Source organism: Manis pentadactyla, chromosome 4 (genome assembly GCF_030020395.1).
Source record: "Manis pentadactyla isolate mManPen7 chromosome 4, mManPen7.hap1, whole genome shotgun sequence".
In the NCBI taxonomy this organism is placed as follows: domain Eukaryota; kingdom Metazoa; phylum Chordata; class Mammalia; order Pholidota; family Manidae; genus Manis; species Manis pentadactyla.
The window spans coordinates 9,491,315-9,516,407 of record NC_080022.1 but is presented as its reverse complement, the minus strand read 5'-3'; the positions used below and the strand labels follow the sequence as shown (position 1 = coordinate 9,516,407).

The 25,093-nt window shown below is 51.1% G+C and overlaps 1 protein-coding gene and 1 long non-coding RNA gene across 3 annotated transcripts in view; one reads left to right on the top strand and one right to left on the bottom strand.

Moving 5' to 3' along the window:
- Positions 1–1,154, bottom strand: part of LOC130683307 (uncharacterized) — a 7,489-nt gene extending 6,335 nt beyond the window's left edge. For both annotated transcript variants that reach the window (XR_008996898.1, XR_008996899.1), the window contains exons 1-2: positions 747–1,154; positions 214–415 (exon numbers count right to left, since the gene is read on the bottom strand). This is a non-coding gene — a long non-coding RNA (uncharacterized LOC130683307). The remainder of the gene's footprint in view (positions 1–213; positions 416–746) is intronic.
- The window catches only part of LRRC38 (leucine rich repeat containing 38), a 27,211-nt gene extending 2,118 nt beyond the window's left edge, over positions 1–25,093 (top strand). The window contains exon 2 of the mRNA XM_036925447.2: positions 23,667–25,093. Within this exon, the coding sequence (XP_036781342.1) occupies positions 23,667–23,920 (254 nt within the window). The 3' untranslated portion in view covers positions 23,921–25,093. The remainder of the gene's footprint in view (positions 1–23,666) is intronic.

Below are 25,093 nucleotides of genomic sequence, written 5' to 3'. Positions count from 1 at the left end.
CATGCCCACCCAGGGCAACTGCTCTGGATGAGAGTCGCTGGGGGTGTAACCCTCGTAGGTTCGCAGCCCGAACTTCTGTGTTTTTTGCAGGGCAACGGGGGTGGGGAGGGACGCATCTGAACTCCAAAGTTTCTGGGCCCTGATGTTGTGCTTCTCCCCCTGTTTCTCTAACAGCTCACTTCCAAAGTTAGGGACCTGCCATTTCTCACTCACAGATGATTGACATCACCTCCCTGGGCTTTGGTTTCTAGTACTGGTGGGTGTGGGTCGTTTACTGGCCCCTCCTAAGTGGAGTCACTCCTGTGTGGGAGACAGCTCGCTGAACATTGAGAGCGAGCCAGCCAGTTGTAAGGCTCTCCAGCAGCTTCCAGAGTTGAGCAGGGCTCCGTTTCTCAGCTCCCAGAGTGTCTTCTGTCTAAAAGGGGTGAGGAATATTCCTGGTGAGGAATAAAGCAACCCACCGAGAGCCAGTGATTCAGAAAAGACGTGCAGTGCTATGGCTTTTTGGCCCAGGTGTGACATAACCGAACAAAGACCTGTGGCCTGGTGTGCCCTGTGCTTTCCTAGTGCGCTTTTCCAATTGTGACATGACATGCATACCTACTTGCCAGATTGGAATCCGAAGGGCACAGAAGGTAAGGAGCCCTATGAAGGCCCGTAGAAGGAAGCAAAGGCCAGTCTGGGACGAAGGGGCCCTGCATCCACTGGGGTGAGCCCCGGGACGGGGAGCAGTGGGGGGTCCTTACCCTCAGTGGGTTCCAGCCTTCCACTGTGAGCAGGTGGGCATCAACGCCAGCATTGGCCTCTCAGAGCCAGACTCTGTCTCCCATGTCATCCCCAAGGGTTTGGCCGAATAGGAACTGTAAGGCACACGCTGTAAAAGGGGACGGAGATGCAGATTTAGCTGTGGTATATCTCTTGTCCATTTACTGAGAAGTCAAGGATGCTGCTCATCGATGCCCTAAATTCCTTCCATGCCTCACCAAACATGAACCCCAGCAGACGCTCCTCAGCAGGTGCAGCCCCCTGAGCTGGCTCTCAGCCCAGGCTGACTCTACCAAGTGAACCTAAAAAGATCTGCCTGCAAAGTGCAGAGCCCCCCAGCTTTCAACTTTGCCTTGACTCACTGCCCAGCTCCCCTGGCCCTCCCCACCAGAATATACCAGAAAGACTTCATGGGGGGCTGGGGTGGGGGGGTATACTTGTTTCTGATTGCTCCTATTTGTGCATTAATCCCCACTGTTAGTTGAGTTGGTATTATTGGTAACATTCTTCTTCCACATGAGGGCAAGGTGTTACGGGGTCAGGAGCTGCGGATTTCAGTCTCAGTTCTGCCATGAATGGCTGTGACCTTGAACAAGTCACATATCCTCTCTGGGCCTCCGTTTCCTCATCTCTAAAGCACTCTGCTTGACCTCTGAAACCTCTGAAGACTCCACAGAGTTCTGGATTTGGAGACTGAAGACATCGGTTTGAGTCCTGGCTTAAAACCTGGGTGACTCCGGCTAGGTCACTTAGCTGTTTTGAGCCTCATCTTATCCCTGTGTGAACTGGGATGTGGGTGACACTGTGTGGTTCATCTGACTGGGCAGTTGTCAGGATTGAAAGCAGATAATGTGGGTGCCAGTAAAGAGCAGTAAGGATGTGAAATGTTCCTCCTCCTGTCTGCAGCAGGGGGAAGAAAAGGACACCAGGTGGGCACGTGGGACTGGGTTGAGGGATGGACAGGTTCAGAGCCAGGAGCAGTGCCCACCCTGGAGCAGGGTGGTCTTACTCAGCAGGAGAGGATGGAGGCTCCTCACCAGGTGGAGCACCAACAGCGACCTGGCCCCATTGCAGGCTGCCCACGGTTGGGGCCAGGGCCATGTCCCAAGGAGCCATGAACCCGAGGCAGGCAGGTGGGTGGAGGAACTCACACAGGCCGGACGTGAGCAGCTCAGTTCCAGTCTAGACTCAGGTTCACAATCCTAGTCAAGTCCCTGAATTCCCTGAGCCTCAGTTTCTCTGCCTCTAACCTCAAATGCAGTGACGGCCCACCCACCATATTTGCTGTGAAGTTCGGATGAAATCAGCTCTGTCAAGGGCACAGTGACGCTTAGCTCAGGGTAAGTGCTCACTAGGTGTGGGTCGCTCTCTTCCCTCCCCTCCTGCATTTGAGTCTATTATATGTACACGGGGGCAGCAGAGCATGGTGGCTCAGGGCCCAGACTGGCACTGAGCTGCCTGGTTCACATCCTGCCTCGATTTCTTACTAGTTGTGTGACCTTCCTGTCCCCCAGCATCCTCCTCTGTAAAATGGGGGAGCTACTGGTATCTTCCTCTTCGGGTTGTTGGGAGGGATAAAGAGGCTCATCTATAAAGTACTTAAAACAATGCCGGACACACAAAACGGCACTTAGAACAATGCTGTTATAATTATCCTTTCTAAACCAGAAGGCCTGGAGAGGTGACCGGGAGGACCTGTCCCACGATCCCTCAGAGAGTCACTGGGACCTCCTGGTGTCCAGCCTTCTGCCACGATGACCACCCACAAGGAAAATCAGGCTCCATGAGGCACGAGCTGCAGGCGCCCACCTCTCCCAGGGGAGGGGACTCGAAGGGGGGAGCAAAGGAGATTCGGTTCTCACTGCCTCTCCCCCTCCTCCCCTGCCCCCTCCTCCCCAAGAGAATCGGAGCTGAGCAAGTGACCTTGACAAACTCTGACAGTTAGAAAAATACTCTCATCCGCCAGGCGAGCCTCTTGTGCGGCCACTGTGCTGACGGCAGCCCTTGGTCACAGAGCAAACCACGGTGGGGAGGAAGGAACAGGGGCAGGGCAGCCGGTCCCCTCGTCCAGGGGCTGCCCTGCTCGTGCTGGGGCGAAGGAAGAGGGTGAGGGGGTGCCTGCCAGAATGCCCGGCAGCCAACTTAGTAAACGAAACAAAACAGAAAACCAAACAAGCCCCAAACAAGGAAACAACCCCAAAACCCCAGGAGGCCTGATTCACTCTGAACTTCAGATAAATGACAAATGGTATTTTAGCTTAAGGATGCCCCATGCAGTATTTGGGAGATACTTACACGCAGAATTACTTGTCGTTTTCCTGAAATTCAACAGTTAATTGTCCTGTGTTTTCCCTGGTGGCCCTATCTTATGGTGTATAGTCTCTGTATTGTTTACCAATGTTCCCCACAAGTTACCCAACAAGGAGCAAAGAGGTGAAGTGTTTTACACAAGGTCGTGTCGTTAGTGGCCAAGATGAGCTTGCAGAGGCATCCAACCCACACCTGAGTCTTCCTGACGGGCATATTCCCAGCCCCGGCCCTCCTGCGTGCTCCTGGGTGACAGCTGGCTGACCTTCTGGCCCGGATTCGGCACCTGGTCTGGTAGTTCTCTGTGAGACAAATGTTTGGGACAGTTTGGGACAGTGTGTTGCCAAGGAGACAGTGACCATCTCTTTCTAAGTAGAAGGGGCTCCAGACCTGGAAGCAGCAGGCCTTGAAGATCACTCAGGTGATGAGGGAGAGGGTCCCGGGGAGTCTGGGAGCCGGGGAAGCAGGATCACACCCTTCTCAGTGGGCCGCAATCTCGACAGCCTTTCATATTGGTCTGTCGCTTCACTTGTCTTTACAGCAGCCCAGTCAAGTGGGGAGAAAAAGGATACACAGGGGTGATGAGAACCTGTGTGCGGACCACCAGGGGAGTGTGTTTGAGATGTAGATTCCTGGGTCCCCAGGCCTACTGATGGAGCTCCTGGGGGATGAGTCCCCCAACCCCCTAGAAATGCATGGTCTCCTCCTGGCACTGGAACCCAGGCTGTGTGACTTTAAATGACTTACCTGCTCCTCCTGTGCCTCAGATTCTTCTTTTGTAAACAAAGGTATGTGGATAGGAGGATCCTAAGGCTCCTTCTAAAATTCTGTGGTTTCAAGGGAAGGGAATATTGTCCTTTTGTAAGGATTGGGAAGTTGAGGCCTGGGGAGGCCAGGTCCCTCTAAACAGCCCTCTGCTGGAATGCAAGGGGCCGTGTCTCTGCACAGCAGGGAGAGGGCAGAGCACGCAGACAAGCTGGGATTCTTGACTCACAGGACATTGCATGTATTCCCAGCCTTGTCCTAGAGCTACAGAGAGGAAAGGCCATGGGTTTGAGCCCCAGCAGGCAACCGGCTGTCTCTGTGCTCGGCTTCAGAGGTTCACGGAACAGACACACCTCCCAGAGACACAAACCCACAGCGCCCTGAGAGGGTATCACAGAAAGGTTCCAGGTCCCAGGGTGGGTGGCTGTATTGCCCAGCCACCTTCTCTCACCTCCCCTGGGGGCTGCTGGGAGGAGGGGAACTGGGGGAAAATGAAACAGGGCCGTATGTCGTGCTTTGGGTCTGCTAACCCTGGCCCCCTGGGCAGGGACAGGCCCCTAGGAAAGGTCCACACTGGGTCTGGAGCATCCAAGCCTCTGGGGACTCAGCCCCAGTGGGGCAGGTTCCACTGGCAGAGTGTCTTCCAGGAAGGGGTGTCGTGAGCTGCAAGGTGCTCAGCAAATTCCATCACTTACCCCGCCTGCTTCCCAGGCTGGACTCGCTGCTCTTTGGGGGAGCCTACCCCAGTGCCTGGCGGCGCAACTTCTCTTTTCTCATGTCAGACACAGTGAGGGCCTGGCTTGGCCAGATGAATGGGAACTGTTGTCATATCAACAAAATAAACAGTATTTTGGCCAAAGGGACAAGAGCTGATGCTGAGAGGTAGCACGGGTCCTTTCTGCCCAGGGTCTCTATTTCCTTTTATTTAAAATTAAAAACAGTTTTATTTTCCCAGCTATAAAATAACAGGTTCCTTGTAGGCTTGGGGAATGTAGATGAGTATCATGAAGAAAATAAAAACCTCCCAGAATCCCACCACTATTAAAGTTTTGCCGTATTTTATTCCGGTTTTATTCTTATGCACATATATCTTTTTAAACAAATTGATATTACATTATATATCTTAATACTGATTTTTTTTTTTCCCTCTGAGTTGTGAAGTTTCCTGTCATACTCTTCCTTGCAAATGTAACCGCTAATGGCCACAGTCATTTCACAGATGTATTCCTTGGACCTTTCTCCTGTGGTGAGACATGTGGGTTGTTCCCTTTTATTTTTTGTATACGCACAAAGCTGAACCAGAAATCCTCATACGTGTAAAGTCTATGGACACTTTCGGTTATTTCTTTGGAGTGGATTCTTGGAAGCAAAATGCTGGGTGAAAGCCTATGGTTATTTTAAGCCTCCGGATACATTTTTTGCCTAACTGCGTCCAGACAGCTGGCATTGCTGGCATACAGAGTACCTGCCTCACCACACCTTTCTTGTTATTAATAAATACTGGATAATAAACATTTTTTTATTTCTGATCATGTTTCCCAATTTTATAGGCAAAACAGTGACATACCCTTTTTGCTTTAATTTGCATAATTTGATCTCCAGTTGAGTGGACATTTGATACGTGTGACATACCTAACACTGGCTCTTGCAAGCGCCTGCCTCCTGCCTTTGACAGGTCTGTACATGTCCTGTGTGCACAGGCTAGTGTGTTTTCAGCTCATCTCTTCTTTAGAGTTGATTCACCGTGTGTCACCTTTCTCGCTGTTTCTCACGGTGTCCCGGGCCCCGTGTCAGCTCTGTGGGCACTGTGGTCTGGAGTTCGCGTGCAGCCCACTGCAGATGTGACCTACGGCAACCTCGCCCTGTCTTGTTTTTCCCCAGGGGAGCCCCACTGAGTCCTGCTACTTTGTCCCAAACACTGGATCTTTCAGAAAATGTCACATTCGTGGTGCTGCTCTATCACTTAACTCAAAGGGCCACCTCTTGGCTGGGCAATGTGGGACAGTGGACCTACCCTCCTGCCCATCTAGGATGGCCCTGGGGGAAGGCAGCTGGGAATCTGCTCTAGGGAGGCCAGGGTCACTGTTAGCTGAAGCTGACAAGTTGCCAGCTGACTCGGACACCCAGAGGGTTAGGCCTTTGAGCCAGGGGTCTTCCAATGCCTGCCGTCCCAGAATCTCGCGGTCTCCAGTGTAGTTGGAGTGAGGTGCTTGACAAGACTTGTCACGTTCGGGCTGGCAGCAGGGATGACGGCACAGGACCTGAATGGGGAGCCTTCGCAGTTACAGGGGCACATCCCGTCCTGAACGTGGCCACTGTAGGATCGCTGTGGAGCCCATGACCCTGGCCCTGCGACACGTCCTGGTTGTCACAGGTCCCCAGAGTCTTCCCTCCCGCCTCCCCGATTCACACCTTTACTTCTTAATTTTCTGGTTCCTGCTTAGCCTTCCTGCCTCCAGCCCTCTGGGCCCCCAAGGCTGGGTTGGGTGCCTGTCCCGCGTGACCTGGTTGGATCCTGTACTGTGTGACCGCTGCTTGTCACTGCCAAGACAAAGACAAAATGTGCCTTTTCCTCAGCAGCTGGTACAGTATACCTATGGCGTATACTAATGGCTTCCTTCACACTTAGAATAAACCAGCCTCTCCAAGCTTCCACCACATCTCCTCCCTCACTGCCCCCCACCCCCACCACCCTGACCTTCACCTGTCCCTGGGACATGCCAAGCGCCAGCGTCCAACCAGGACCCCTGAACTTACTGTTCCCTCTCCCGCTGTGATGTTTCCCCTCCAGATGGCTGTGTCTTCCTCATCATCAAGTCCCTACTCAAATGTCCCCTCTGCATAAAGGGCTTCACCTGACCACGTGCCTGGGTGGTCCCTCCCTCTCCCCACTTATCTCTGTCATATATCCTGTTGTGCTAATGTCATCACCCTCACTGTGGGTTAGGTTATCTTGTCCACAAGTCTTGACCCTCTAGAGACACAAACACCAGGAGATCAGCATGCTCCCTATTGTGTCCCCAACACCTGGGGCCATGCCTGACATAGAAGGGACTCAGTGGAACTCTGGGGACATGTGAGCAGATGAATGCATACTCCTGAGGTCTCTGTCACAAGGGCCATCGGGGGATTGGCCAAGATCATTGGCTTTGGCTTTTGTCCTCACCAAATACCTCCTCCCAGACTTTGGTCAGCCAAGGATACCTGAAGCACCTTTCAGCAAATGCAGAGGCCCAGAGGGGGGATTCCTGGGCTCCTTCATCAGATCTGTGTGGTCCTGCTCAGATCCCATAGCCTCCCTGAGCCTCGGGCTCTCTGCTGGGAGGAGGCCAGCTGTTCTCACCCCATCTGTCAGGACAGGGATGGCGGGATGAAGGGCGGCCATTCTGGGAGTCCTGGAGCGGCTGGAACACCGTTACTCTCTGCTCTGCAAGGTGCAGGGTGAGTGGCTGGTGGAGGCAGTTCAGGGCAACATGGCCACAGATCTCAGTTTACCCCACTGAATCAGAAACCAGCTCCATCTGGCGTGAGCAAGTGGAAGGTTTCTTGTAAGGATTTGGGTGTCACCAGGAACCTTAGGTTCCTCAATAGCAGGGTCCCAGGGAGGATGCGGCAATGGCTGGGAGGCTACAGGGAACATGGGCCTCTCTTGCTCTCCTCCCTGCTTCTCCCACTGTCTTTTTTAATTCTCCCCTCCATATTCTGATGAGCTTTCTCTACTTTCTCATCCACGTGGCAGAAAATACATTGCTCCATTCAAGAGAGCAACTGAGGCCGGGTGAGACTCTGCTCTCCTGGTCCCAACTGCCAGGTGCTGGGAGGAGGCACTGTCTGGCTCTGTTTGGAAGCCATCTCTCCATTGGTCCAGTCAGCCGAAGGGACTTTTGGGGTGACATTGTTTGTACCCCAGGGCCACCAGGAGCTGTCAGGTTACCATAGGCATGGGGTGAAGTTTAGGGATGGTGGCTGAGCAGGCCACCTGCGAGGTGTCCATAGCCATGGCTGGGCTTCCAGTTAACTGTCTGATGGCAGATAAATCCCCTGATGTTCCTGGGCGCAGTGTCCTGTTGGTCAAATGTAGGTAATAGCATCCGCCCTTTGACCTCAAGTGCTATCATATGAAAAAGCTCAAACCGCCAGGACACATAGAAGCTATTCTTGTTTTCTCTTTATCCAAATCATAGAAATGCAGACGAACAAACCAGATGTGAACACAGACTCACAAATCCCACTGGATTTAAGCATTGCCTGTCAAATCCCTGGTGGCCGATGATCTGTGTGGACAGGTGATTTGTTCCACAGCACATCCTCTAAGCAGCTGTCAGCCCAGCCCCTCCATTACAGAGGCTGCCTATGAAGGAGCCCTAAGTGTGCCATCTCCTCCCTCCTTTGGGCAGGTTGTGGGATAAATGACAAGGGAAGAGTCAGGACCTCAAGGGAGCTGTGGCCACACAAGATCAAGGGGCAGATTCTCAGAGGCAAGCCCCACCAAGGGGCCAGGAGTCGGGTCCCCCTCCCAGCTCCGGTGGCTAGCAGTGGGGCCTGTGAGTCACATCTCGTTCTGTTGCCCTAGATCATGACTGGTGACCCCAGGTGGCCCTCTGAGGGTAGCAAGTGGCAGTTGTCAGAGGAGGTTGGGCAGGACGAGAACCCAGAGCACGTGCCCATGAACACACTTTAGGGCATTAAGCTAGCCCTGCTCCCCGAATGTGGTGGCTGTGTTCCTCCTACAGCCACCAGTTTTAGACCCCTGGGCCTAAATGATGGCAGCAGAGGCCCCTCTATCTCTGATTCTGGCTGACTCTGTGCCCTCCTGAGCTGGCCTCCCCCAGGCCATGGGATGAGAGGGTCCCCACGTCCTAGCAAAGGTCTCCTGGGCGTGTTCCCTCGGCACAGGTCCCACCACCCCCAGCAGCTCTCAAATCCGGACAAGCAAGAATATGTTCCCCTCCAATTATTAGAAAGAATAACATTGCTTTTTCATAAGACACCAGTGAAACGATACCTATTTTTAAGTGTAACCATCATGAATGATTATCTGCATCAGAAATGATGGTTACACATGGTCATGTTGGGGGGCCAGGAGCTTTAGAGCTGAGAGTCAGGACATCCCACCCTGGACTTGGGCAGGCCAGAAGCTGGGAGAGGCACGGACTCGTCCCCGTGCCAGAGACAGGGATGGGTTCAAGAGCCTCCAAAATAGCGTCCAGCCCTTGGATTTTATCATGTCCGATCAGATTGCTTCATTTCATTTGCATCTGGGGAAATAGGCACAAAAGTATGGACCAGGCTCTTGTTTATTTGATTTCGGGTTGTCCCTGCTTCCTGCCCGCAGCAGGTCACTCTGGCTTCGTTTATTGAGAGTCTACTGTGTTCTGAGTACTGAACTAAGCACTTAGAGCAGCTCCACCCACTACGAATAGAAAGAGAGCCATGTATGTAAATATAAAAATTTCTAGTAGCCACAGCAAGGTCAAATGAGCAGGTGAAATGGATTTTAGTATTTTATTTAATTCAGCACATTCAAATGTTACTCCTTCAACTTGTAATCAAAGGGAAAAATCATTCCTGAGATATTTTTCCATTCTTTGCATACTAGGTCTTCAAAACCTGGGGTGCATTTTACACTTCCAGCACCTCTCAGGCCAGACTGGTCATGTATAGTGTTCTCAGCATGAGGCCAGAGGCTACTGTGATGGATGGCATAGCTCTCAGTCTATTCACGTCTCCCAGAGAGGTCAGTGCCAGCCAAGATCACCCCATTTTGCATGTGAGAATGCCAAGGCACAGACAGGTTAGTGTGACTCAGCCAAGGTCACCAGCCAAGAAGTGGCAGAGCGGAGGGATGACCCCGAGAGACTGGCTCCAGGATCTTTACCGCTAACCAAATGGCTTGTCAAATCTCGTATCAGAAACTAGGGTCCCCACACTGCAGGCTCATCCTCTTGGGTCCAGAGCCCCTGCGTTAGGCTCACAGCCATACTTAGTCAGCAAGCTTCCCCGATTCAGCTCCTGGCCTGAATTCAAAGATGACTTGAACATCTTAGAAGAAGTCAAAGCAGACTGAACATCAGTGAAAATAAATTCCACTCCAGAAACTAAGGACATGATGGCATACCTGACAAATTGGAGAGAACACTCCAGAAGACTCGGCAAGCTTAGATTATAGAGTTTTCTAGTCTACCCTTCTTCACTTTCTGATAGGAAACCATGGCTCAGAGAGATCAAGTGGCTTGCCCCAAGCCACACAGCAAACCAGTGAAAAGCTGAGACCGAGGCCACGGCCCCTGATCCCAGGCTGATGCTACCCCCTCACATTGCTCTGCAGTCACTAGAGTGGGATGTAGCACAGAGGCTGACAACTTGGGCTTTGTATTTAGATCCATCACAGTCTGAATCCCCCTGTGTGAGCCTGGACAGATGGCTTAACCTCTCTGTGCTTCAGTTTTCTCGTGTAAAATATGATCAAAGAGATAGCCCTGTAATGTGCTTAGCACAGTGCTTGGTACACAGGAAGCCCATGATGAAGGCTGGCTGTTGTTTTCAGCTCTAGATGAATGCCTGGGTCACCGCTCCAAGGACCCCAGTTCCAGGGACTCACACTGAGCTACAGATGTCTCAACGTGGTATGGCCACAGGTGCTTGGGACTGAGCATGGGGATCCCTGACTCCCAGGCCCCCTGTCCCTGCCTTACTGCGTGATCTTGGAGGATGTGTTAATTTCTGTGGCTGCTATAAGAAATTACCACAAAATGAGTGGTTTTAAACAGCACAAATCTACTATCTTACGGTTCAAAATAGGTCTGACAGGCTGAAATCAAGAGGTCTGTGTCCACACTCCTTGACTCATGCCCCACATCACTCCGACCCCCTTTCCCATTGTCACATCTACTCTGACCCCCCACGTCCTTTCTTTAAGGACCCCTGTGACAGCACCATGCCCACGTGGGTGACCCAGGATAATATCCCCATCTCAAAGCCCCTTTTACCATGTAAGAAGGAAACATACTCACACATTCCCTAGGATGTGGACATGTCGGGCAGCATCTGTCTCCACAGGAGAGTAACGTCACTTCTCCGGGCCTGTTTCCCCACCTGTGATATAGGGAGTTGAATGAAGGTGAGGCCCTCTCCACCTGCACAGGCTTTTCCTAATGACACCCCCTCCCCAGTCCCAGGCCCTATGCCTCATCCTGCGGTCACTTCCCAACCACCCACAACCCTGACCCCCGTGACAGCAGTTGCCGCAGTGCTGGGACCCAGTGAAAACCGCAAGGTGAAGGTGCGGCTGCTGGGATTCCGGGTCTACCCTTGGCTCCAGCTGCCAGAATCAGAAATATAACAAAAAATCCACCTGGGTCCTGACTTCCCAGGAAAATCAGAATTGCTTTGTAAGTATATTGTTTTGGGGCTGTTTGGGGCATAGAGTGAAACCTAGGGGCTGATGGCGGAATGCCAGCACTCATGGGGAGACGTCCTGGAGTGACTGGGTGTCACAGGCAGGGCACACCCCAAAGCAGGGCCTGGCACCATTGCTGTTATGTGCAGGCTGATTCCCTGCCTTGGGAGCCATCCTGCGTGCTGTAGAATGTGCAGCCGCTTTCCAGTCTGCTACCCAGGAGGTGCCAGTAGCTTCCCACCCAGTCCTGACTGCCAAAAATACCTCCAGGCATCACCAAGTGCCTGCTCAGGAACAAAATCACCCCCAGGTGAGAACACTGCTTGAAGGTGTGGAGAAAGTGAAGGCTCCTTGGCCAGGATTCTCACCTGGCCCTTGTCGGCTGGCTCACTACACACGTGTGGGCAATACATTGTTATTAACTCTATATAAAGAGCTCCACCCAGTGCTCTGGGCGACAGGGTGGCACGGCTGCAGAGGAACAGAGGCTGGAGTGGTGGCAGTGCCAAGGACAGAGACTGAGACGGCTGCGGGGGGGCGGAGAGGCCCGGAGGCAGAGTCCAGCTTGCTGCGTGCAGACTCGCTCTGAGTGGACGGGCTTCTGGTGATTGACCTGCCACCATGGGAATAAAGTTGGGTATAAACCCTTTCACCCCAAGAACATTCCATTGTCACTTTTCGGTCTTATTGACTCCATAGTGAACTTGTCGAGAGCTGAAACCCATGGGCAAGACAAGGTCTTTCAAGAAAAATGATTAAGTGAGTTGATAAGGGTGAAGTGCTTATCATAGTTCCTGGTAAATGCTAGTGTCTTGCCAATGGGTTTCAGCCCTGGGCAAGTTCACTATGGATTAAATGTGACCAAAGAAAATGATAGCAAAGCGTTCTTGGGGTGAAAGGGTTATACCCAACTTTACTTCCAGGTGGCAGGTCAGTCACTAAAATCCCATTCACTCAGAGCGAGTCTGCATGCAGCAAGCTGTTCTCTGCCTCTGGGCCTCTCTGCACAGCCATCCTGCACAGCCGTCCTCTGGGCCTCTCTGCACAGTCGTCCCACACAGCCATCCTCTGCACCTCCGTCCTCGGCGCTGCCACCACTGCAGCCTCTGCTCTGCTCTCCTGCAGTCTTGCAGCCCTGCCACCATGTCGCGTGCAGAGCACTGGGCAGAGCTCTTTATATAGAGTCAACAGCCATGTGTTGCCCACAGGTGTGCAGTGAGCTAGTCAACCCAGCCAGGTGAGAATCCTGGCCACAGGAACTCTCATTTTATCCACAGCTAGGAGTTTCAATAATTACTGCCCTGTAGAATATCATCTCAACAGTGTAATCAGTGGGGGCTCACTTAACATACGTGCCCCTCATCCCGCCCAAGACTCAACACATCACTTCTTCCACCTGGCCAGGGAGCCCACCATTAGGTGTTAACTTGGGACATTGGGTGCTCAGAGGTCAGGTCCAGGGAGGGAGCCCCAGCGGGTGTCTCAGGCACTCCAAGGCAGTGAGGAGCATCGGTCACCGTGACGGGCTGGAGGACCCGGACTCACAGGGCCAGTCTTAGACTCCCTCACACAGGCGTTGCCAGAAGGCTCTCTCTGACCAGATCATCAATGGTAACTACACACAGGTTTGGCTATCCAGCACCCAGCCCAGGACCCAACTTACAGCACATGTCTGTTACTGATGCTTGACATGGCTGCAGTGGTGTGGACCTGGGGCGGGTGGGCCTCGTGGTGGAGGTGGAGGACCCAGGACAGGTGGTGAAGCAGCAATGGTTGTGATGGTCGAGATGATGGCAGTGATGGTGATGCTGGAGGTGGTTGTGGAAATGCACGCATGCCTTCCCAGGGAATACAACCTTCAGCCCTCCGTTATCATCTCTGCTCATTTCTTACCAAGGGAGAACCACATTGTGGGCCAGCCGGTGGTCCATGCTTGCGTGTGTGACTGATGTGCCCTAAGGCCCAGGGCCGGGAGGCAGGCTGCTGGGGTGGAGGACAGTAGACACAAGCCAGAACCTGGCCCAGCGCCCCCTGCACTGTGCTGCCCCCACTCTACAGAACACACCCAGGCCCACGCAGGAGCCCTTGACCGGTGCTGCCGGGGCGTCTTCCTCCAGTGGGAATCAGCTGGTTACTTAATCAGACACAGTGTCTGGCGGCTGAAACAGGGAGGACACGTGGGAGATTCCCCCGATGCCGCAGTCGGTATTTAATGAAAGTTGTGGAGAACGAAGGTCGGTACCACGGAAATGAGAGCTCCGTTCCGGGCACCCTGCCCCCCACGCGCAGGCGCAGGCCTGGCAGTGCCATTTGCATGCCTCCGTGCAGCCTCCCTTCCCAGGTCGAGCGGCTGCAGCAGGGGCCACGCCACCTGCCACCCGCCGGGCGCTCATGGTGAACTGGGAACCCAGGGCCCGGAAGGCGCTCAGTGGGGAGTCAGGAGCCCTGGTTCCATCCAGGCTCCGTGTAACTTTAGACAAGTTGCCTAACTTCTCTGGGCCTCTCAGCTGTGACGTCAAGGAGAGGGGCAGCCGGGAGGGGTCTAACAGAGGTCAGCGGTACCTTCGGATCTGAACCCCTGTGACGCCCTGAGATTGGTAGGCCCTGCCTGAAAGTCTGGCTGTGCGTGTGGAAGAACACAAAGCTGTGTTCAGATTTTGAGTTCTGGGTGTTGGCGGGGAGGGCCCGGAAGGGTGTTTCTCCTGCCCAGGGGAGCCCTCTTACTCCTTGGGCAGAGGAGAGGGACAGGAGTGGTGCTCTGGTGGACGCCCGGGGTCCCTGGAGAGCCTTTGTGCTGGGGCTTCTCCCAGGGTGCGGGAGGGAAGCCCCTTCCCCGGGAGTTGCAGCTGCAGCAGTGGGTTGGGTGGATGGACCAGCCACGCTCTGTCCCCAGCCACCTTGTCACCAGGGCCTTCGCATACCCCGGTAAGACTTACAAAGATCTCTGCACGGCTCTTGAGCAGGCAGTGCTCAGGAGAACAACTCCAAATGGTCAGTGAGCACACGGGACAAGGTTCAGCAGTACAGGTTATCAGAGAAATGCAAATTAAATCAGCAATATATGCTTTATGGCTTATCAGATTGGCAGAGATGAAAAAGTGACAAAATCCACGGCTGGCATGAGTGCGGGCACTCGCTCGCACCCTCTTCAACTTTTGAGAATTTATCTTGGGGAAATAATTACAGATGAATACACAGATGCTCACAACAGTGTTGCTTCTAGTAAGAGAAAAACTAGAAACATCTTGGGATTGGGGAAGTAAATCATGGCTCATCTGCGCAATAAAATATCCCTGTAGCCATTACAAGGGATGTTTGATAATTATGTTGTTTGACTGGGAAGATGCTCCCAGTGTGGTTATCCAACAGAGTGGCAGAACATATTTCTGCCTGAAGGATTTATGTACACATACACGCAGAAAAAATCCAGAAAGGTACCAGCCAACACATGTACTAAATATGTATTTTTGGGTTTTTTTACCTTCCTTTTTGAAATTTTCTTTGTTTCAGTGTATACACCAGCTTTGCATAATAATTGGAATAAGGACAACAAAAATACATTTTTAACAACAAAACCTGCTTAGGAGAGCCTGACATTGATCTGGGTTAGGCAGCTCCCAGGAGGCCAGATCAGGGGAAAGGCTCCAAGAGATCCTCTGGCCACAGGCCTGTTTGTTGACAAGGGGCAAGAGATTAATCTCAATCTACCCTCAGCTGTGTCACCATCTATTTCGGGAGAATGGCAGCTCTTCACCCTCTCCAGCTCAGGTGTCAGCTGCTGGGCAGAAGGCATCAGTCAAGGGGAGAGAGACTTGAAGGGTGGCAGCAGGCTTGGTGCTGAGCCACCCTGCACAAGAAAGGTGGCAGGTCTCATCTGAGTGCGCCCTGGTAGAGCAGGACGAATTGGTTATAAAGGGAAGGAGCAGGGGGGCCCTTTCTGCCTAGGCCAGAATGAGCTGGAACCCAGTTAGTTTCCGTGGAAGGTAAATGTGGGCTTGAGGAAGTCCCATACAAGGCAAAAGGTAGGGGCTCAACCTGCCGTCAGTTATGCCTGTTCACTGAGTTGTCTCCCCAGGGAGTTGAGCTGCACTCAATCGTTCCCACTCCCTCCAGACCCTGGAGCCTCCAAGCACATGGTTTTGGAGGACAGCTGGGCAGTGAGATGATGGTGGCTGTGGGACAGAGGCTAACAGGGCAGGTGTCCAGCTCCTCCTTAACTCCACTTTCCTATAACCCACTGTTGGGCCTCTTGAGTGTAAACAACAGCAGCCAGCCCTGGCTAATGTACGCAAAGGGACTTAGTGCACAGACGTCAGGCAGTTCATGAGATGGGAGAGAAGCCTGGGGGAGCAGCCTCAGAAGTGCAAGAGGCGGTTCTGGGAGTCTAGAAGACAAAAACCAACGGCCGATTTCTCCAAGGCAGGGCTGCTGGACTGATTGGGCCCCACCATCTTTTTGGTTGATGCACTCAGATTCTGTATACTGGCTCAGAGAGCTGCTGGCCCAGTATAGGTCATGTGCCACCCCCTGTCCAGGGAAGGGCTGTGGTTTTAAGAAAGTTGCACCAAGACCTACCCAAGGGGGTGAAAGGTGATTGTCCAAAATGAAACCTGGAAACTGCCTCCAGATGAAGAGAGATGGAGGGTGAAAGTCCAAAAGGTAACAGATGACTGTCCCCCATGTTCCCCGACAAAGGTATGTCCAAGTCCTAATGCCTGGAACATGTGAATATGACCTGATTTGGAAAGGAGTCTTTCTACATACAATTAAGTTAAGGATCTCAAGATGAGATCATCCTAGATTTAGGAAATGCCCTAAATCCAACAACAGCTGTCCTTCCAGGAGGGAGATCTGACAGACAAAGACAGACGGAGATGTGAAAGACGAATATGGAGTGGAGCTGCCAGGAGCTGGAGGAGGCAGGAGGGGTCCTTCCCTAGAGCCTCCAGGGAGAGCCGGCCCTGCTGACACTTTCATTTCAGACCTCTGGCCTCCAGAACTGGGAGAGAAGACGTTTGTTTTAAGCCACCCGTTTTGTGGTGGCCCTTGGGATCTAATATAACACCCAAACCCCTTTAGAATGACCTTGTATGTTCTTTCCAACGACTCCTCCAGACTTGGGCCACCATTGGATATAGCATGGGTTCCAAACTGGTTTTACAAATTTACTGTGCAGCTTCGATTATAAGCATTTAATGTCAGAGAGCATCTCTGATAAAGTGGCATCTAAGCAGAGGCCTTAGGGAAGTGAAGGACGGATCTTGCAGAGGGAGCAGGTGCAAAGGCCCTGGGGTAGGTCTGCACTCTTTTTGGGGTGTCTGAGGAATGGCAAGAAAAGTGGAGTAAGAGGCTTTGGGGCGTGGTGGTAAGGATCATGGATTTCATTTTGAGAGAGAAGAGTTTTGGGAAGGGGTGGTGTGTTGAGCAGAGGAATGATGGGATGTAGGTTTTTCTGTAGAACACTCACTCGTGCTGAAAGGAGATGTGGAGCAGCCTATAGGAAGACACCGTGAGGCTGTGTCTTCTGTCCGTAACAAAGCTGACATCCTAATCTTCCTCTGAATCCCATGTCCCTCATTCATTCAGTTCTAGACTCAGAGAGGGAGGTGTGTTACCTGTGGAACCCACCAGCTATTACTATTACTACTTCACAAATGACCTGTAATAGACAGGAAAGGCTCCTCACTTCCTGGATGCCCTTCACTGAAGAAGATAGAGAAATCATAAAAATTGATAGCTGCCAACATTCTTGCCTTGAAGAACCTATTGTATTGTATCTGGGGTTTATAGATGTCGGAACTGAAAGTTTGTCTACCAAACAAATGGCATGTGTGAGTAGTAGCTCCTCTGGTCTCCCCACAAATAAGTGAGTGGTTTCTGATTAGCTTTTTGACAAACTAGCCCTTACTTTCAGACTACCTTCAGGACCCTGCCAGTGTCACATACCAAGAGCCTTCCCACTTAGACGTTTCTGGCTTGTTCTGGATATTCGCAGCTTTGGTGATATTCCATGTACTCTGTGCCAGGCCCTAAGCTGGGAGCTGTGGATGCAGACGTGGGAGACAAGGGCCGCCGGACTGTGGTGGGGCTGACCTGTTGGAGAATGGTGTGGGGGACCAGGAAGGGGAGGCCTGACTTGGGAACTGACGCATGAGGTGCATTCCAGACAGGCTTCCAAGAGGAAGTGTTTCCGAGGTTGAGTTCTGAACAAAAGTTAGCAAACCTTCTGTAAAGGGCCAGACAGTAAATATTTTAGGCCTTGTGAGTCATATATAATCTCCTGCAACAACTCAAACCTGCTGTTGTAGCACAAAATTAATGAGTAAACCAAGGGGCCTGGCTGGGTTCCAATAAGACTTTATTCACAAAAACACACAGGAAGGCCAGAAGAAAGGGGCTTTGGCCCTAGAGCCGTGGAGTGTATGCCTCACAACTGCCATTTTAAATCCCTTAATCCAAATTCTTAGTTCTGGCAATGACTCTCCAGCAGCTCCACACAAGGCCCACTGGATACCAGCCATCATTCGGGACCATACTATATCTAGGGGACGCTATTCTAGTCCAGGAGGCAGCATTACAGGCAACAGAGAGAGACAGAAAAAACATGGGCTTCAGAGTCAAATAAGCTGAGCGTGTAGTTGAATTCTGGCTTTAATAGTATGGCAATTGCCAAAGATTTCTGAGGCCTGCTTCCTCAGCTCTGAGTTGAAGATAATACAGTGCAGCTTAGGGAGGTAAGTGATAAATGGTGTGGGCTGAGGGGCATGCACTGCATCCGAACATAGTAGGTGCTCAGTAAATGGTTCTCCCCACCACACACACTCCCACAGATTCTTCCCAGTTCAAGGCATGGATGAGGGTGCAGGAGTTAGGAGGTGGATTATACTGAATTGGGAAATATGCACATTCTTCTTTTTCAGAAATATGCCCCAGTATTTGGTCAGACATTCTGAGTGTGTCTATGAAGGTGTTTTGGATGAAATGAACTTCTGATTCAGTAGACATGGTAAAGCAGATTGCTCTCCCTATTGTGGGTGGTCCTCGTTCAATCAGTTGAAGGCCTGATTAGCACAGAAGGGCTAACCCTCCTGCAATAAGGGGAACAACTCCTGTCTGACTACCTTGACCCGGGACATCAGTTCCTTCCTGCCTTTGGACTTGAACTGAAGCGTTGGCTCTTCCTGGATCTTGAGCCTGCCGGCTTTCAGGCAGGAACTACACCATCAGCTTGCCTGGGGCTCCAGCTGGCCAACTGCAGATCTTGGGACTTCTCAGCCTCCTTAATCATGTGAGCCAATTCATTATAATAAATATGTTTATGTGCACACTGAGGTTTTTTTTTTTTTTGTACCATGAATGGTGGCCAGGCACCATGGTTGGAGCATATTAGATAGACCTTCATTTCATGTTCATAGTATCACCATGAGGTGGTGCTCAGGACACTGGGCCTGGCCCAGGGTCACAGAACATCAGGCAGGAGAGCCAGGCTCCTGCCAGGGTCTGTCCCCTCCATGTCCACACTGCAGAGCACCCATGGAGCCAGTCGCTCAGCTGGAGAGAGGCTGTAGCAGCAGCTTGAACTCTCCAGTCCAGGTCAGGGCCTGGGGACATGGAGGGTGGCGGCAGTTCTAGGACATGTCTTTAAGAGACCCTCTGCCTGGAGGGAACTTGCTCTGAGACGCCAGGAGGGGCTGGTGCAGCCTGGGGTCTCCCTGCCTGGGGAGTGGGTGGGATGGGGCAGTGGTCAGTGTGTGGCCTCTGGAGCCAGACCGAGACAGGGTCAGTCTCAGCTTTGTTGTTCCCTGACTGCATGGGCTTGAGCAGGTCACTTGGAATCTCTGGGCCTCAGTTTAATCATCTGTAAAATGGAGATAATTATAACAGGCTCCTCATTGGGTTGGTATGAGGATTAAATGAGTCAATTCACGTAAAACCCTAAAAGCAGCGCCCAGCACACATGAACTGCCCTATAGATACTGGCTTTTTCTTAACTCAGATGGCTGAAGAGATGGGGGTCAGGAAAGGAGAGAGAACATTCCAGATCAAGTAGGGACATCACAGGGACTCCCCTCCTCCTCTCCATATGCCCATCCTCCTACTGCCCCGGTCCTAATGCCCCTCCTATTACTAAGTTTCTCAAGGCCAGGACTGTGTCTTCCTCTTTCTTCCTCCTTCCCTCCCTCCCTCCCTCCCTTTCTTGTATCCTTCATGGCATCTAGTGTAAAGCTCACCTCTTTTGTTTAATGCATGAATCAAATCCTCCGAATAAACTTACTAACTCCAACTAGCCTGCCTTAGAAGGCTACTACTTAGCTAAGCTTTTCTGTCTAAAGTTCTCATCCAGAAGGACTTTATTCCACCCCCCCACCCAGGGGTCATGTGGCACTGTCTGAACACACTTTTGATCATCATACTGGGTAGTGGGGGTACTACTGGCATCTAGTGGGTAGAGGGCAGAGATGCTGGTAAATACCCTGCAGTGCCCAGTACAGCCCCACAGCAGTGATCTGACCCAACATGTCAATACTGCTGAGGCTCAGAAACTCTGGTCTAAAGTAAGATTCTACAGGACAGAAGAGGGGACCCCAAAGTCAGATAACCTCCAACGCCTGAGTTCTGCAGTTGGCCTTGACTGTGTCTTTAGAGCATTCATTCTGCAGCCCTGCCCTGCCTGCCCCCGACCCCCAGCCCATCCCTGTCTGCAGGACTGACTCTCTTTGTCCAGCTCTTCTTATTTCTCTGCCCTTTGTGAGTCATGAAAACGCATTAAGACAGTGTATCTTATCATGCTAGTCCCATCAAGCAAGGTTCCAGAGGCCCCCACCTCTGGTGAGCCTGTATGTGGCACTTTTTAAAGAAGCCCGTTTCTTCTAGCCACTGAGAAATTCAAGATGACATTTTCTAAAAGTGTCACATTGTAAAAAAAAAAAAAAGGCCAAGCCTAATCTCAAGGTACAAACTCCACTGTAGAAATCAGAATTGATTTGAGGACTCTCGGCCAGCAAAGATTGAGTTTAAACAGCAGACTCTGTGAACTTGTGTTGTTTTGAGGTGGTTTTTTTTCCAGTTAATACAGCTTATTGAAGAAGAGGACTCCCAGAAAGTGTAATAATGACCCATTACAGGTTTGAAGATCGCAAATATTATCTTGGATTTAGAAACTGCCTGTGCTTCCTGCAAGTCCATTGGTATCCATCTTGTTTATTTTCATGACATCTTTGGCTGGGGGTGGGCTGGATGGTGCTTAGAGGAGGTGGGGCAATTGATCTCCACACTTTTCCATTGCAGAAAACAGTATCTGCAACAGAACCCCACTAAACTCTGTCTTAAAGTTCTGGTGTTCTGTTCAATTGCATGCAAAATGCTCCTACAAAGTAAACAAAAGTTTGGCTTTTTAACAAAAAAGGAACAGCTGAGAACTGTTGTCAAGTGTAAACTGGAGAAACCTACAGAGCTGTGGCATAGATACTTCCTGGGGTCTGTAAGGTAGACGCTGGTTCAGGGAAAGGAAGTAGTGTGAGTCTGGTTGCTGGGCAGTGGTTCCCACAGGGAAAAGAGCATCCGTGGGCTGGCTGTAGATGAAAGAAAAGATGGGCCAGCACAGAGGAAGGAGAAAGCTTCTGTTTTTCAGCTGGAAAAGGAAAGGTACACAAATAAAGACCCAAAGGGCGGCTGCCAGGTTGCTGTACAATTGGTAGAGCTGCTCTTTGCAGACAAAAGCCTGCTAATTAATGAGGTGTGAAGAAACATTCCTGACCTTCAGACAGTTCTGGAGATGGGCTGAGGACTAGCTTTTTGAAACCTGGAAGCACTGAAAAAGAGAGCAATTGAAGGTTTTCCTATGAGTTGCAAGGAAGCCAAAAGTAAGCAGAGATTGCTGGCAATTGAGCTTCCTATCAAAATGGCATCCTCCCACGTCCGTGAAACTGTGTTGCTGAAGGCCAACTATGTAGATTCTCTGTGCTTCAGTTTTCCCATCCATAAAATGGCATAACGACAGTACCTACCTCATAGAGTTGTTGTGTGAGAATTTAGTTAGTATGGATGTAGCACTTAGAATAGTGTTTGCATGTAGTAAGTGTAATATGAGTGTTAGGTACTGCTACTTAATTTTTCTCTCCTCTTCCAAATCAGAAACAGAAGATATGACCTCTGTAAATTCTAACATCATGTGTTTTCTTATGTCTGAAGTCTGTGGAATCATGGCAGTAACTTGACTTTTATATAGTTCATATTGTGTATCAGTCAGGATGTGTAGGTGATGCTTGGTAACAAATAGTCTTTAGTTAATATTAACAGGATTCTGTGTCTTTGTTCATGTCCAATGAGGGTTTGTATTAGTCTGCTAGGGCTGCCGTAACCATAACCATACCACAAACTAAGTGGCTTAAACAACAGAAATGTATTTTCTTACAGTTCTGAAAGCTACAAGTTCCAGATCAAGGTGCCAGCAGGGTTGGTTTCTGATGAGGCTTCTCTTCCGGTCTTGCAGGTGGCCCCCTTCTTGCTGTGTCCTCACATGGCCTTTCCTCTGCGCATGTGCGCATAGAGAGATCTCTCTCTCGCTTTCTCTTCTTATAAGGATACCAGTCCTTTGAGTTTAAGGCCCCACTCTCTAACCTCCTAAAACCTAATTACCTCCCTAAAGACCCTATCTCCAATTATAGTCACACTGGGCATTAGGTCTTCAACACAGGAATTTTGGGAGCAGGACACAATTCAGTCCATAACAGGGTCAGTGGTGGAGGTGAGTCCTCTGTTCATAATATTCATTTGGAGACCCTGGCCATCAAAGGCTTCATCTCAACATGTGCCCATCTCTTCTACCTCAGCTCATACTCAGTTCCCATACTCTGCTGCCCTGGCTGCATCCTGTTCCCTGAACGCCAAGCTGTTTGCCAACTTTCTATCTTCTCTGCCTAGATTGTTCTTCCATGGCTGGTTCCATCTTGCCTCCTGACCACCCTCGCTAAAAATGGTCCTTTGTCCCAGACACTTTTTCTCATTTTACCCTGATGTTTCATCCTAAACATTTAATGTATTTCTTGATCTACTCATTTCTTGTCTAAAACATTAGCTGCATTAGGGCAACCGCTTTGTTCTGTTTGCTGCTATATCCCCAGGGCTTACTACCTAGTAGATACTCAACAAACATTTGTTGAATGTGTGAATGAGTGTCTGTCTGCTCCCACTAATATTTATACTCCCTGAGAATAGGGGCCTTTGTTGCCTTGTTTATCACCAATCCCTTGGCACATGCTAAGAACTTAATAAGTGTGTGTTGAATGAATAAATGAGTGTCTGGAGAATGACCATGAGTTCTTTGTGCCTCAGTCAAGTTTTCCTCTAGGCTAAGTAAAGGAGGGTATGGAGTCTACCCACACTTCACTTGATGGCATTGTGACGATTATTATATGTGAGTGCTAAGAAAAGCACCTGGCCCATGCTAAGTTCTAGTTAGCATTTATTGTTATTGTTGTTATAAAGCACTTTCTCAGCATGTACTCAGATGTCATGTTTTTCTAGACTCGAGAGTTTGAAGCTTCTTTTTAAATTAACCAAACACTCTTCAAGTGAAAACTTAAAGGGGATCCCAGTAAACAAAACAGAGTTTATAAGGGTTCCTCTGGTCCTAGTAGGAACGCACATCCTAGAAGCTCTCAAGTCCCCCCCAACTCTCCCTTTCAACAACTGGAAGACAGTGCTTCTCAAGTGGGCTTTGTGGACCAGCAGCATCTGAACTGCCTGGTTATTATACATGCTTTTCTAAAATGCAGAGTGTGGGATCCCACCCTAGATCTGCTGGATCAGATTCTTGGGGCGGGGGGGATGCCTGGGGATCTGCATTTTAAAGCCCTCTTCAGGTGATTGAGGAGCATCAGCAACTGCTTTTTGAAGGCCCCTCCAGGTAAAGACTTAACTTTCCCCACTCCGGTCAAGGGGGTAAAACCCTTCTGTGGTGGCGGAGCTTCTACAGTGCCAGGCTAGTCTGCGGTTCATGCTGCCCTGAGGGCGATGACAAGGACCGTGGCATCCAACTTCGGAAGCAGCTCCCCATCCCCACATCTGGCCCACCCTGCACCCCGCCTCAGACAGCGGATGACCCAGGTCTGGATGAAGGTCTACAGGGGCCCTAAACCCTAAAATGATGACGCCCTCCTTCCCTCACCACCCAGCAGACTCCAAACCAATAACCCGAGTCCCATGCCATAAAGTGGGGCAAAGACACCAACACATTGTGATTTTTCCGATGCTGATTACTCAGACATTTTTTTAAGTTTTAAGTTCCATACAAACCAATGTTTTCCCCCTTTCGTTTTGGGAGAATGCCCCTGCTTTGTACCCTGTAAGCGCCGGACTCGCCAACTCTGAGGCAGTCCTGTGCTGCAGCATGAGCCTGTCTCTCCTTCTGCCTCCTTGCCCCACGCAGGCCTCGATGGGCTCCAGTGCTCCCTGCCCGCGGAGAACAGGAGGGTGTTCCTGCACGAGCTGTCGGAGGCCAGCTTCAGCGAGTGCAGATTCAGCCTGTCGCTCACAGACCTCTTCATCATCATCTTCTCGGGGGTGGCCGTGTCCGTCGCCGCCATCATCTCCAGCTTCTTTCTGGCCACCGTGGTGCAGTGCGTCCAGAGGTGCACCCCCAACAAAGACACCGAGGAGGAAGACGAGGATGAGGACGACTGAGCCACCCCCTGCCCTTCCTTGCTGGACAGAACCAGAGCCAGGGGCTCCCCTCTGAGAAGAGAGGGGAACGCTGAAAGCAAAAGAGCATCAGCCGGTCATGCCCAGAGCAGCACCTGCTCCATGCTCTGCACCCTGGGCGTGCCCGGCGGCCCCTCCGATCCCAGAGCTTAGAATCCACAGGGCCTAGTGCCCAGGCAGAGCTGCCAGCCTCCCAGCCTGAGCTGTGTGTGCGTGGGCAGAAGTGGCCAAGTTGGGCTGCCTGGCTGACAGCTGAAAACCAGCCCAGAGACGAGAAGACTTGCAGCTCTCCGCCACAGAGATTATTTTGTGTGTCCATTTCTCAGATCTGGACTGGGAGACTGTGTGGCATCTCCTTCCTTCCAAGACGCAGCCCCACAGACAGTGGGGATTCAAGTTCAGGTCCCTGTCTGGGAGCAGGGCTTCTGCTGTAATGGGCTTCAGTAACCTTGGGAGGTTACGTGCAGAGCAAACCATTTGGTTAAAATGGCATTGAAGAGAAAACTAAGGCCTGGCCAATGGGTATTTGCTGTTGCATTTTGGTGAGTGGCTTGGGAAAACTTCTGTTGACAGAACTCAAACCCTGATCCTTAGCCTAAGAGGAGGCCACTTGTAGAGGGAGGACGGTCAGTTCGTGTAGTTGTGATGGCCTCCACTCAGTCACTCTTCCCTCTAAAGTATAACTGAGTTGTTTCCCTTCCTGTCCCCACCCCCAGCCCCATCCCTAACCTGCACCCTGAGTCCCTCCCCAGCCACCTGATACCTGGCTGTTCTCTGCTTCACCATTTCAGACTGTCATCTCTAGAACTTTCCACAAGGCCAGGATTGTGAAGGCAGATTGCACTGGACTAAGAAAATGTTGAAAATAAACAAACTGGGACTTGACCTCTGAAAAACCTCCAGCAGGGGCCTTAGGGTGTGTGTGACATTTCTTTGGAGTACAGGCTGTGACAAGGAAGGCAGCGCTTCGGTTCAGAGACAATGTTAAAAAAACAATGTCACACACCCAGCAGGTAATGCAGGGTGACAGATGTTAGCGTCGTTGGACCTTGTTGGGGACTGAAACTCAGATGAGGGGCTCCTGAGAAGCTCCTGGAATATTTCTGGGAATCATCTCTCTGTTGTTCCTCGTAATATATTCCTCACACTTCCTTC